Raw genomic sequence first — 12,295 nt, forward strand, 5'->3', positions numbered from 1 at the left:
TGACCAGGGCTGAAGTCAGATGCTTAACCAACTGAGCCACTCAGGCACCCCTCACACAGCTCTTTGATTGATAGCAGGACTCCCATATTTTAGCTTCCTGTTTTTCTATTAGACACTGGATTTCAGTGGCTCATCTGAATGAGAGTAAAAATACAAGTTCCTGCCAATGTTGATCCCAGCACTAATGGACTTCGGCATAGCGCCCTTTCAAAATATCTGGGCATAGAGGACCAGAGACAGTTGATGTTTAATAATTCAAGATGAGGTTTGGAAGAACATTATGCTAATGTGGCTCTTACATTTCTGTAGGACTTTTTCGCCATGAAGAATAAGTCAGTCTTACATTGCGTTGCCCTCATTTTACAAATGGGAAGACCAAGGCCTTAAAAAAATGCTGGACTTGGCTGAGGCCCTGGGTAGAAGTTCGGTGGAACCCATATGACATCTCCAGTCTGTTAAGCCTTCTGGTTTTAGCCAAGCACCTCTCTTATTCAAAGCAACTGTTAGCCCATTAAAACATTTCACTTGAATGTTGCATGAGGTTCTCAGTACCAGTCTTGATGCAATTTTTTATGTCCTTCTTTGCTATAAGCCCCTGTAGGTTTCATTCAAATGAGAGTTCTCTGTGGCTCAATCACAAAGTGATCATTTGTGGAACAAGTGCTTGAGTTCACACTGTGGTCCCATAGAATCTGGGGGGGGGGCTCTTAATGGAAATAACCATTTAATATTTATTAAGTGTCTTCTATGTACTAAACATTGTCAGGTTCTTCTAGACTGAATTGCTGTGGGGCAAGGACTGTGGCTGGTTGCTCTTTGCATCCCCCACGTCTAGCAGGGAGTGTAGAGCATGGTAGAGGCTCAGCTAGTGTTTTGATGAACAAAAAAACAGAGAGACAGTAGCACAGGCTTTTTAGGGGCTCCCAAGCTCATAGGAACCAAAGAAATTCCTTGTAAATGTAGTCCTTCTAGACTGGAAGCACATTAGGATCTTACTCTCCTTACCTTGGATATTATTTAAGTTCCCTTCTACTATGGATTTTGGCCATGACACTGAGCATGGTGCACAGCCACTTTCTGAGGTACAAAATGGCATGGATGTGTACCACTTATTTTACTGGTTCTCTTTTAAATGTTTGGTAGGTTAAAATATATCTCATGTGCATAGAGGAGAGGGAAGTGTAGTGGTTGTGAATAACATTAATATTGAGGCAGATATTATATCTAGGCTGATACTAGAGACTGTACAAGAGACACAGGAATGAATTTGAGAATGTTACCCCCCAACTATTAGCAGTTTTGGAACCTGAAACACAGACTGTTACGGATTCTCGAAACTAAAGAAAAGAATTGACCAGATTCCAAAAGAATTATTAATGGTGCTGGCCGATTTGTAATTCATGTCCATAGAAACCAGCTTTAATTTCATTGTCTTTAAGGCTGGTGGTAGGGATGGAAAATATTGACTCTGAGAACTGCCCATCTTACTGTTAAATGATCTCTGTATTGTTAAGTGATTTGCCCAAGTGGATGTTCCTTCCAGATCTTTGTGAAGAGCAACCTCAGAGTTCTTCAGAATTGTTGGTGATGCAATAGAGGCATGGGCATGATCCTTGTTTGGGCTACATTTGTGTGCTCTGCCTTGGTTACAGGCTTTACCCTTTTACCCTGTGGATTTGGTCATGGAGCAGGGAGGTTAGGACACGGTGTGTGTGATCTAGTTGGAGCACGGAGAAGTGTATGAAACCAATTTAAAGATTCTTTTTTTTTAATGTTTTATTTATTTTAGATACAGAGAGAGACAGAGCATGAGAGGGATTAGGGTCAGAGAGAGAAGGAGACACAGAACTGGAAGCAGGCTCCAGGCTCTGAGCTAGCTGTCAGCACAGAGCCTGACGCGGGGCTCGAACCCACGAACGTGAGATCTGACCTGAGCCGAAGTCGGAGGCTTAACCGACTGAGCCACCCAGGTGCCCCAAAACCAATTAGGAGACAAGCCAGTAGTTTACCCTGTGGTTCTTCCCAATACAGAGAACAGGGGAAGGGCTAGATCTGCCAGGGCAGTCTGTCTTGAGGTAGACTTCGAAATAGCCCTTCAACATGGGCTTCGTGGGACACAGGGATGGGGAGGGGGAGAAGAAAGAGGAGGAGGACATCACATCAGGTGAAGAGGACACATCCATGAGGAAAAGAAAAAGGTGGGCCTGGTGTGTGGGAGCAGAGAGGCACAATATGCTAATATTGACAATGAGGAGAGGGCAAGAGGCCACGTGAAGAAGAAACTTATCCCAGCCTTCTTGGTTTGGATTTTTACTTTGCATCTTGACTTTGTAAGGTTTTTTTAAAAATTATTATGTTTGTTTATTTTTGAGAGAGGGAGAGACAGCATGAGTGGGGGAGGAGCAGAGAGAGAGGGAGACACAGAATCTGAAGCGGGCTCCAGGCTCTGAGCTGTCAGCACAGAGCCCAATGTGGGTCTCGAGCCCAGTGTGGGTCTCAAACCCATGAATCATGAGATCATGACCTGAGCTGAAGTCAGACATTCAACTGACTGAGCCACCCAGGCACCCCCTGACTTTGTATATTCTTAAGCAAGATGAATAGCCTGAAGTCTATAGTCTATGAAGTTTAGATTTTACTGCAGTGTGGAATGCAGGGTGAAGAGGTTGGAGTAAAGAAGACTTGCTTGAAAGTTTTCATAATAATTTGGGTGTAAATGTTGACATCAGAGTGGATCAGAAAAATATCATAGGCACAGACAGACCCTAGAAGATTGAAGAGAAGGGAAGACTAGTCAATTCAACCCATAAGCTTTAAGTTTTAAGCATTTGATAATTTTTGAGTAATTGTTTCTTTGGTAGGAGCCTGGAGTCATTGACCAAAAGAGGGAATTTGGAGCGAAAGGACAATTTCTGGGTTAGGGAGTGGGAGGTTTTACTTTGTGGCATGTGAAGTAGGACCTGGACCTCTGAATCGAGGTGTCCTGTAGACATTCATCAGGGACTGGGCTGTCCCTAGAGCCACACTGACTCAGTGGACATGTGCCCTCATGCTAAGGACAGAATTTGGTTCAAAACTCTAACTTGTTGCATCTGCGTTTTTTAAAACTGTATTGTCTTTTGCCTATTGGATCATTATTGTTCTATAGATAGAAGCTTTTACATCCCTCTAATGTATAACCCTCTGGCCCTAGAGACGTTAGTTGATTGTGCACCTGCTGTTGTTAGTCGCTATGGCAATAGGTTGTTAACCACTTAAAGCCAGGAGGGCGGCTGGTGGGAATCCACTCTGTACTCCCTCAGCTCCTGAACTCCAGGTATACGCCTCCAACTCCAACTCCAACTAACTTAATATCAGCACGTCTCTCTGGCACCTCAGACTCACCTCATCTAAAACTGAGTCTCTTAGGTGTCCCTTCCCAGACTTATTTTCATCTCTGTTTCTTCCTCTTTCCAGTCTCCCCTGGATTCCTTGCAACCTGGGCTCCTGTGCTCACCTCTCACCGGTTCCCTGCCCCAGGCTTATCTCATTCTAGGAGACCTTCCATGGGCCATGGTTACCCATAACAAACACAGATCAGCTTGTGTCACTCCTGGATGAAGTTTTTTACTCATTTCGAGTTATGGCCTGTAGGAGTTCAAAGTGTGTAGAAGACCAGAGGAGGCCCTTGCAGCGTGACACAGATACGCCTCTCCAGCCACTTCCCAGCAGAGCAGTTTTCCCCGATGTTTACTGATAAGTGCTCCCCTTCCCTTCTCTCCTTAGTGAACCACTCAGCCTGCGGGCCCTAGCTCTGAGGGCTGCTTCTCCTTACACAGCCCACCTCAGCTCTACCACAGGCTGTTGCGTATCTATGCCTGTCCACTGTTAGCATGAGGCCCTTCGAAGGCATGAGCCATGATCCTTCATCTTCCGACACTTTCCCACTGTTGATAATCTTTGTTTTTAAGTGTGCTAAAATTACTGGGACCTGTCGTTGGAAAGGCTGCAGTGAAACCCTACATGTGGCAAAACCTCTCTCAGCCACTTCTGTCTTGATGGTTGTAGAAGACACAGTTCTTTCAGAAAGCGGCTTGGCAGATTGTAGCCTTAAAAATGTTCATTACTGGGGCGCCTGGGTGGCTCAGTTGGTTAAGCGTCCGACTTCAGCTCAGGTTGTGATCTCACGGTTCGTGGGTTTGAGCCCCGTGTCAGGCTCTGTGCTGACAGCTCAGAGCCTGGAGTCTACTTTGGATTCTGTGTCTCCCTCTCTCTCTCTCTGTACCCCTCCCCTGATCACACTGTCTTTCTCTGTCTCTCAAAAATAAATAAATGCCAATAAATAAATAAATAAGTAAATAAAAATGTTCATCACTTAGAACCAATAACAGGAAAACACATTATGCTAAGAAATGTTTATTACATTGTCCTTTATAATAAGCAAGCATTATTGGGATGTCTAGTGACAAGGAAATAGTTAAATGTGACATCCAAGGGGTGGCCTGGTACATAAAAATAGTGCTTTCTAAGTGTGACTAACATAAGAAATGTTAAGTAGAAAAAAATCAAAGTCCAAAATTCTTCGGTGAGGTGACCACAAATATATAAAAAGTGCAAAGGAAAAAAAAGCGAGAGAAATACTAAGATTGTAAGCATGGAGAAGAGTTTTGAATGTTTTCTTATTATGGTATATTCTAGATGTTTTAAAATGAATTTACTTATTGGACAAAGACTTAGTATCCAAAATCTATAAAGAACTTATCCAACTCAACACCAAAAACACAAATAATTCAATGAAGAAATAGCAGAAGACATGAATAGACACTTTTCCAAAGAAGACATCTAGATGGCCGACAGACACATGAAAAGATGCTCAACATCATCCATCATCAGGGAAATACAAATCAAGACCATAGATACCACTTCACACCTTGTCAAAATGGCTAAAATTAACAACTCAAGCAACAGCAGATGCTGGCAAGGATGTGGAGAAACAGGAACCCTCTTGCACTGTTGGTGGGAATGCAAACTGGCGCAGCTATTCTGGAATACAGTATAGAGAATCCTCAAAAAGTTAAAAACAGACCTACCCTACAACCCAGCAATAGCACTACTAGGTATTTATCCAAGGGGTACAAAAATGCCAATCTGAAGGGGCACATGAACCCCAATGTTTATAGCAGCGCTATCAACAATAGCCCAATTATGGAAAGAGCCCAAATGTCCATCAATGGATGAATGGATAAAGAAGATGTGGTTTATAGATACAATGGAATATTACTCAGTGATCAAAAAGAATAAAATCTTGTTATTTGCACAACATGGACTGAACTAGAGTGTATTACGCTAAGTGAAATAAGACAGAGAAAGACAGATATCATATGATTTCACTCATATGTGGAATTTAAGAACCTAAATAGATGAGCATAAGGGAAGGGAAGGAAAAATAAGATAAAAAGAGGGAGGCAAACCATAAGACTCTTAAATACAGAGAACAAACTGAGGGTTGTTGGAGGGTAGATAGGGAGAGGAGCTAAATGGGTGATGGGCAGTAAGGAGGACCCTTGTTGGGTTGTATGTAAGTGATGAATCACTGGGTTCTACTCCTGAAACCGATACGACACTATATGTTAACTAACTTGGATTTAAATAAACAAATTTTAAAAACTAAAATGAATGTCACTTACTGATAGTGACAATGGCAACAACAAAATAAGCTAACTAGAGACGTCTCTGCTTTTTTTGGATATTACCTCTTAAATTTTTTTATTTAACCCCTACAGTTTGAAGATCTGAACACAGTTGCCGAGTGTCTGTTTTCTCTGGTCAACGGTGATGACATGTTTGCGACCTTTGCTCAGATACAGCAGAAGAGCATCTTGGTGTGGCTGTTCAGTCGCCTGTATTTATATTCCTTCATCAGTCTTTTCATATATATGGTCCTCAGCCTGTTCATTGCACTTATTACAGACTCTTATGACACCATTAAGGTAAGTAATATTTCCTGCCAAAAAGTGACTACAAGTTCTGTATGGATTGGAACATAGGAAAATAGTACACTTTTTACTTAAAATAGGACAATAGTACTTTTATTTGGAGGTTTTGTGGAGGAAAAAATTTTTAGGTGTTGGAAGTTAATTTAATTTTTAATTTTTAATTTTTTAATGTTTTAATTTTTCAGAGAGAGAGAAAGAGAGAGAGAGAGAGAGAGAGAGAGAGAGAGAGAGAGAGAGAGAGAATGCATGGGGGAAGGGCAGTGGGAAAGGGAGACACAGACTCTGAAGCAGGCTCCAGGCTCTGAGCCATCAGCACAGAGCCCAATGCAGGGCTTGAACTCCTGAACCGTGAGATCATGACCTGAGCTGAAGTCAGACGCTTAACTGACTGAGCCACCCAGGCGCCCCAATTTTATTTTAGTTTTTAAAGTTTATTTCTTTAAGAGAGACACACAGAGAGCACAAGGGGGGCGGGGCACACAGAATGGGGACAGAGGATCCCAAGCAGGTTCTGTGCTGACAGCAGAAGCCCTGTGTGAGGCTCCAGCTCACAAACCAGGAGATCATGACCTGAGCCCAAGTCAGAAGCTTAGCTGACTGAGCCACCCAGGTGCCCCTGGAAGTTAATTTTAAATATGCATTTAGGGCATTGTCCCTGTCGGCCTGGCCAGGGTGGATGGGTTTGGAAGGGTGCTGGGAGAGAGAAAGGAAGTGGGTCGGGATGGGCTGAGCGTGGTAAGTCCCATCGTGGGGCTGTCAGTGTGGGCAGTGGCAGGTGTTCCTGCTTGTCCTGGAGCTAGGGCTTTGGGATAATGAGTTTAGTGATAAGAGGTGACTGACACCGTGACAGCCTGTCCGGATATGGACACCTGCTCCACTGCCTGACATACCCCTTTGTGTGGTGCACATTTCCCTTAGATCATGAAACTAAGGTGTTTGTGGCTGCTGAGCGGTGTAGCTTCCTCAGCCATGCTGTGGGTCTATATCCTTTCAGACTGGATCTGTTTAACCGAGTTGTAGCTTGAAGGGAGCCCTGTGCTGTCTCATGTGGCTGCACCTCCGTAGCAGACGGTTATGCTTGGAAAATTTTCTTTCAGGCGGAGGGGGAGGGGTTGGGAGAGGAGGTCAAGTCAGTGCCCTGGGGTTTTGCCCTCCTTCTTAAGCCCTTCTCAGACTAATTGGGAGGAAGACAGTCTATTGGCAGTACTTCTGAGCACTCTGTATGGTGAGCTGAGCGCTCACTCATGTGGGAATGGTTGGTTGGCTGTAGATGTGGGGCCAGGCGTGGAGACAGGAACCACACACTCCTCCTGCCCTGGGGGTCCCTGTCTTTGACCGGGCAGGGCCCCTGCCCCAGTGAGCAGGCCACGCCTCCATGACGTCAGTAAGCATGAGCTGAGCAGGAAGACCCCTCGGCCTTCTGCCCCACTAAGTGACCAACTTCTATAAAAGCAAAGAAAATAGGGCACCTGGGTGGCTGAGTCGGTTAAATATTGGACTCTTGATCTCAGCCCAGGTTGGGAGCTCACAGTTTGTAAGTTTGAGCCCCGTGTTGGACTCTGTGCTGTCGGCACTGAACCTGCTTGGGATTTTGTCTCTCCCTCCCCCTCTCTGCACCTCCCCCACTTGAGCTCGCTTGCGCATGCTCTCTCTTTCTCTCTCAAAATAAACAAATAGGTAAACATAAAAAATAAACAAAATAAGAAAGAAGTAGAGGAAATAGGGATTACTTCCCTGTGGGCTCTACATTGGCAGTGAGGGAAAAGGGAGGCCTTATCTGATCTTACAATTAGCATTGAAATTTTAGACTTTTGACTTTTCCTTCATTCCCTTTATTAACACACCTTCCCTTGCCCAGCCATGGCTTTCTTTCTGGGATTTTTGGATTCTTTTCCGTTCCCATGGTGGCACCCTGGCTTATGTTTCTGAGACTGACAGATTGATGCCTCACTGTTAATATCAGTTCTTGGATCTGAGCTAGCAACATGGGAGAGTTTTATTTTAGCAAAGGTGGGTTTGATGTGTTGACAAAGAGGGCCATTTCTCATGCTCTATAAATAAGGTAACAACATTATGTTCTTTTTAAAGAAATACCAACAGAATGGATTTCCTAAAACGGATCTTCAGGAATTCCTGAAGGAATGTAGTAGCAAAGACAAGTATCAGAAAGAGGCCTCACCCTTCTTGTCCTGCATCTGCTGCCTGAGGAGGTCAGTATTGTGTTTAATCAGGTCTCCATGCTCCTGAGGTGAGTTTCCCTATGGCCTTAACAACGAGTTCCTCCAAGGTTCACTCTGTGCTCAGAAATCAGCTTATTGTGGGGAATAATTCATCTTTCCCATTTTCTTTCCTCCCTCAAAACTGGCTTTAGAAATGAATTGTTTCTTATAAACCAGGGTAGAAAGCTACATGACATGGTTGAAATCTTTAGGGAATATTACGAGACCCTAATGAGAAGGCATGAGTTATGTCCCTCATGTCAAGGAGGTGGCCAAAGTAAGAGGTCAAAACTCTTATTTGTAGCAGTAGAGCTCTGGGGATGTCAAAGGCCTTTCCCTTTCCACAATATTTGGTATAAATAACTTTTCTTGAGCAGAGCAGGAAACCTGCTTGAGCAGAGGCCATGCATGGCCTTGGTTGGGAACACGTATCAGTAGCTCTACATGGACCAACTGTGCTTTGCTCACACTCAGCAGGACACATGCAAATGGTCTACACCTCAGTGGCAAAGCATCCACATAGTGGTTTGGGGAACTAGAATAGGGGTCACATGAGGATAGTTTTCTTAATTGTACCCATATTTATTTTCCTCTGAAGACAGAGGTGGGGTTGTTAACTAAAAATATCCCCTACCCATGTTTTTCGACAAGAAGTCTCTAAATCAAATTCCTGAAGGAAGATGGAAGAACATAATTGCTACTTTAAACCACAGGATGTATTTTCTGCTAATCGATTCATACCACATCTTGGGATTTGAAATGATATGACTGAGCATTTCCAGAAAATGTCTGGTAAATATGAATGAGGTCTTCTGAGAAAAGTTAAGTTTTTAAAAATCACATTTCTTCCTCTCAGAGCATTAAATTGTTGCCATGGAAGCCGGGATAAAGGGAAATTAATTTTTTTAATAGGCAGTGGCTTCCTAAGAGGCACCTTGTATAAAGGAAGGCTCTCAAAGTTGTTTTTTCTTATGTGTATTTCCATTGCAAAGAAAAAGTAATCATCAGAGAATGCAATTGTGAATTCTGGAAAGTAACCGATAAGTTTTTGGTATTTGATTTTTGGACTTTGGTGTGCATCACAAAAGCCACAGGAGGATGTTAAATGCTTTTTGTGAAGCCACATGGAATGAGTAAAAGGTTTAAGGGAGGGACTAGAAAACATCTTGGTCAGACTGGGTCTGAGAGCTGAGAAGAAGTAGCAATATCAGCACAGGGGCCACTGTACGGGTTGAGAAGATGCCTCGTTCACAGGAGAGTTTGCTCATCATGACAAATGAAAGAATTCAGTGGACTGAGGGAGTCTACCAAGAAAGTCAACTGAAGAACTGAAATGTTGAAATTTTTGAAAATAGAGGCTATCAAAAATAAAAACAGAAGTTATAGTTACTGAAGATGGTCATGGGTGAAATCAGCTGGAGAAGTTTTAGGTGCATAATCAGATCACAGCCTGGATCCCAGGCCATTCGGGATGGACTCTACAAAGAGTAAATGAAGGTCACAGGACTGATGCAGGAAATGGATTGTCCTGGGGCCCTGAGAATAAATGATGACTTTGAATCCATCAAAAAGTACACCTGGATGTGTTTAAGTAGGGAAACTAAAAATGGTAGAAATTGAGGAAGGCTATAAAGAGAGTAAATATTAGAGAAACACCTCACTGAGGGAACATGGGGAGTAAGGGCATTGCAAATATTGGTGCCTGGGCCCCCTTTCTGGTGCCTATGAATGACAGACCCAACCATCACAGCTCCGCCTCCTGCAGAGCACAGATGGGGGTCACTCTTTTTTAATCAAGCAGTCCAGCAACCACCATAGACTGATTTTCCATCAAATTATTGACAGAGTCTCTAGACTGATCATCAGAACACCTGTTCTTCTGTTTTGGACCCTACTGGTTACCGAATGTGTCCCGTGATCTCTGCTTAATCACCTCTTGGTCCTTCCAGTGCCGTCAGGGTGTAACGGATGACCTCGGAAACCTCTTCCAGTTCTCATGGGATGTGATTCTTCGGAAAGATATACCTGGTTGGACAGATGCAGAGTTAACCTTTCCCCTTCTCCACTGCAGCAAAGGGGGAAAGCTGTTGTAGCCATTGAATAGCCAATTGTAGCCATTATGACAATGCCATAGCTTTGGCAATGAAAGGAGACATAGAGTCCCAAGAGATGGACAGCGCCTCAGAATTGCCAAAAGCATCTAGTCAAACCAAATGTAGATTGTCCTTAGCTTTTCTTATATTCGCACTCAGCATGTCTGTAACCTGTGCATGTTAGACTAGAGAGTGTTCCTATTCCATCCCACAGAGTTTGAAATCATTGTTTTCTCTTTCCTCCTCCCCCTTTCTGATACAGGAAAGGAAGTGATGACCACTTGGTACTTATTAACTAAAATGCTTCAGCTAAAGATAATCAAGTTTCAGGCCTCTTCACCCAGTGACAATGAAGAGGAACCCCAAACAGCTCAGACCAGCACTTCCAAAAATACTGACTTATTTCATGTGGAGCAGGAAAGAGGACTGTTAGCTGGTTGAACACAACTGAGATTCCAAAGTTCCTTTTATAAACTTGGATGATGAAGCATAGACCACAGTCAACTACTGGGCACTGGAGCAGTGATAATGAAATTCTGCACTGGACTTTTCATTTATGACATCATGATGCTGGTATGGGGGGAAAAATCACATTTCAAAGTGTGCCAAAACAATGGCACTTAAAGCCCTGCACTGAAAGATATGTGTTTATCATCCAATAAGGTTTTGATTTAAAAGTGATTCTTGGATGAGAAGACATTTGTTAATTCATGGTGCGCACAGAAATGAAGTTGGATGCAATACCGAATTAGAAATTCCGACCTGGAGAACTATTAAGCCATTTGAAGAACACACTTAAGTCAACAAAAAGACCTTCTTGGCCTGTCTTCCTGTGTTTGTTTGTTTCCAGCATGACAGGAAGCAACTGTTGGCATGGCCCGTGGGATGAAGTAGAAACAAAGTCATTTGGACACCTTGTCCCTTGTGCTGACTGTTGTCTGTACACACACGACATGGGAGGGAACAGTGGCAGCGGTCACTCATCTTGACAATTGAACTCCACTATGGTAGCAATTTGCCCTTGTCAAGCAAGGAGAGATGGTATTTTTTTCCCCAAATAAATTTATTTTTATCACAAATGAAGCTACTGCTTTTTTTTAAATGTAGTATTTCTTAATATCTACCTAGTGCAAAATTCAGATCACATCTCTATTAGATATTTGGTCTCTGGAAGGGATTTTTCACCTACTTGAAAGCAGTGAAGGAGATATGGGGGCTAGTATAGAGAAGTTATCCATAAATATTATGATAATGACTCGAAATTAAGATCACTTCCTGTATGGATTTATTTTGTACTTGAGCTCTCGTAGGGGCCAACTATTTTACATTAATTAGAGAAGAACAGAATTGGATTCACGCAAGACCCTCATCCCAAGGCTCTCCCTCTTTTTTCCCAGCCCCTCCTTGTCAAGCCCCTACCAGATTTTCTTTCTCATACCCCCTTTCTCTCTCCTTGTCCCCACACTTTCTTCATGTGATCACACCAAATCTAGGACAGGAAACCCATTGACTTAATACCATTATATTTTGTAGATAAATGACTCACGTCTATTCACAGAATACTTCACTAACATGATCATCTTAGTTAACTTCTTACAAAAAATGTCAAGAGTTATATTCATCTTTTAAACTAGGGATTATTTAACTGGAGGTTCTAGGGTCATTCCCAAGACTCAAGAATCAGGTATGCAATTCGACCACTTACTCACTTCTGAGTAAACCCCCAGTATTTGGTTTGTCTCTGAATAGAATTGCTGTTAAAGCCTTTCTGTAATCTGCAGCTGTGCCTGCCATTTGAATAGAAGATTAATGAGGGTCTTCCATTGCTTATTTTTTTTAATTGGCTTTTATGTTTCCTTATATTTCTTTTCCCTCTAGCTGGACAAAACACTTTCAAAAAGAAAGATCTTTTTCTTTTTTTTTTTTAATTTTTTAAATCATTTTTAATTTTTGAGAGACAGAGAGAGACAGTGCGAGCAGGGGAGGGTCAGAGAGAGGGAAATACAGA

At 42.8% G+C, this 12,295-nt stretch overlaps 1 protein-coding gene across 2 annotated transcripts in view; it reads left to right on the forward strand.

Moving 5' to 3' along the window:
• Positions 1-11,370, forward strand: part of MCOLN2 (mucolipin 2) — a 56,434-nt gene extending 45,064 nt beyond the window's left edge. For both annotated transcript variants that reach the window (XM_029947793.1, XM_029947792.1), the window contains 3 exons: positions 5,763-5,969; positions 8,064-8,185; positions 10,550-11,370. In XM_029947793.1, the coding sequence (XP_029803653.1) occupies positions 5,763-5,969; positions 8,064-8,185; positions 10,550-10,586 (366 nt within the window). In that variant the 3' untranslated portion in view covers positions 10,587-11,370. The remainder of the gene's footprint in view (positions 1-5,762; positions 5,970-8,063; positions 8,186-10,549) is intronic.
• The last annotated feature ends 925 nt before the right edge of the window (positions 11,371-12,295 follow it).

The sequence above is a fragment of the Suricata suricatta genome, chromosome 8 (genome assembly GCF_006229205.1).
Source record: "Suricata suricatta isolate VVHF042 chromosome 8, meerkat_22Aug2017_6uvM2_HiC, whole genome shotgun sequence".
NCBI lineage: Eukaryota > Metazoa > Chordata > Mammalia > Carnivora > Herpestidae > Suricata > Suricata suricatta.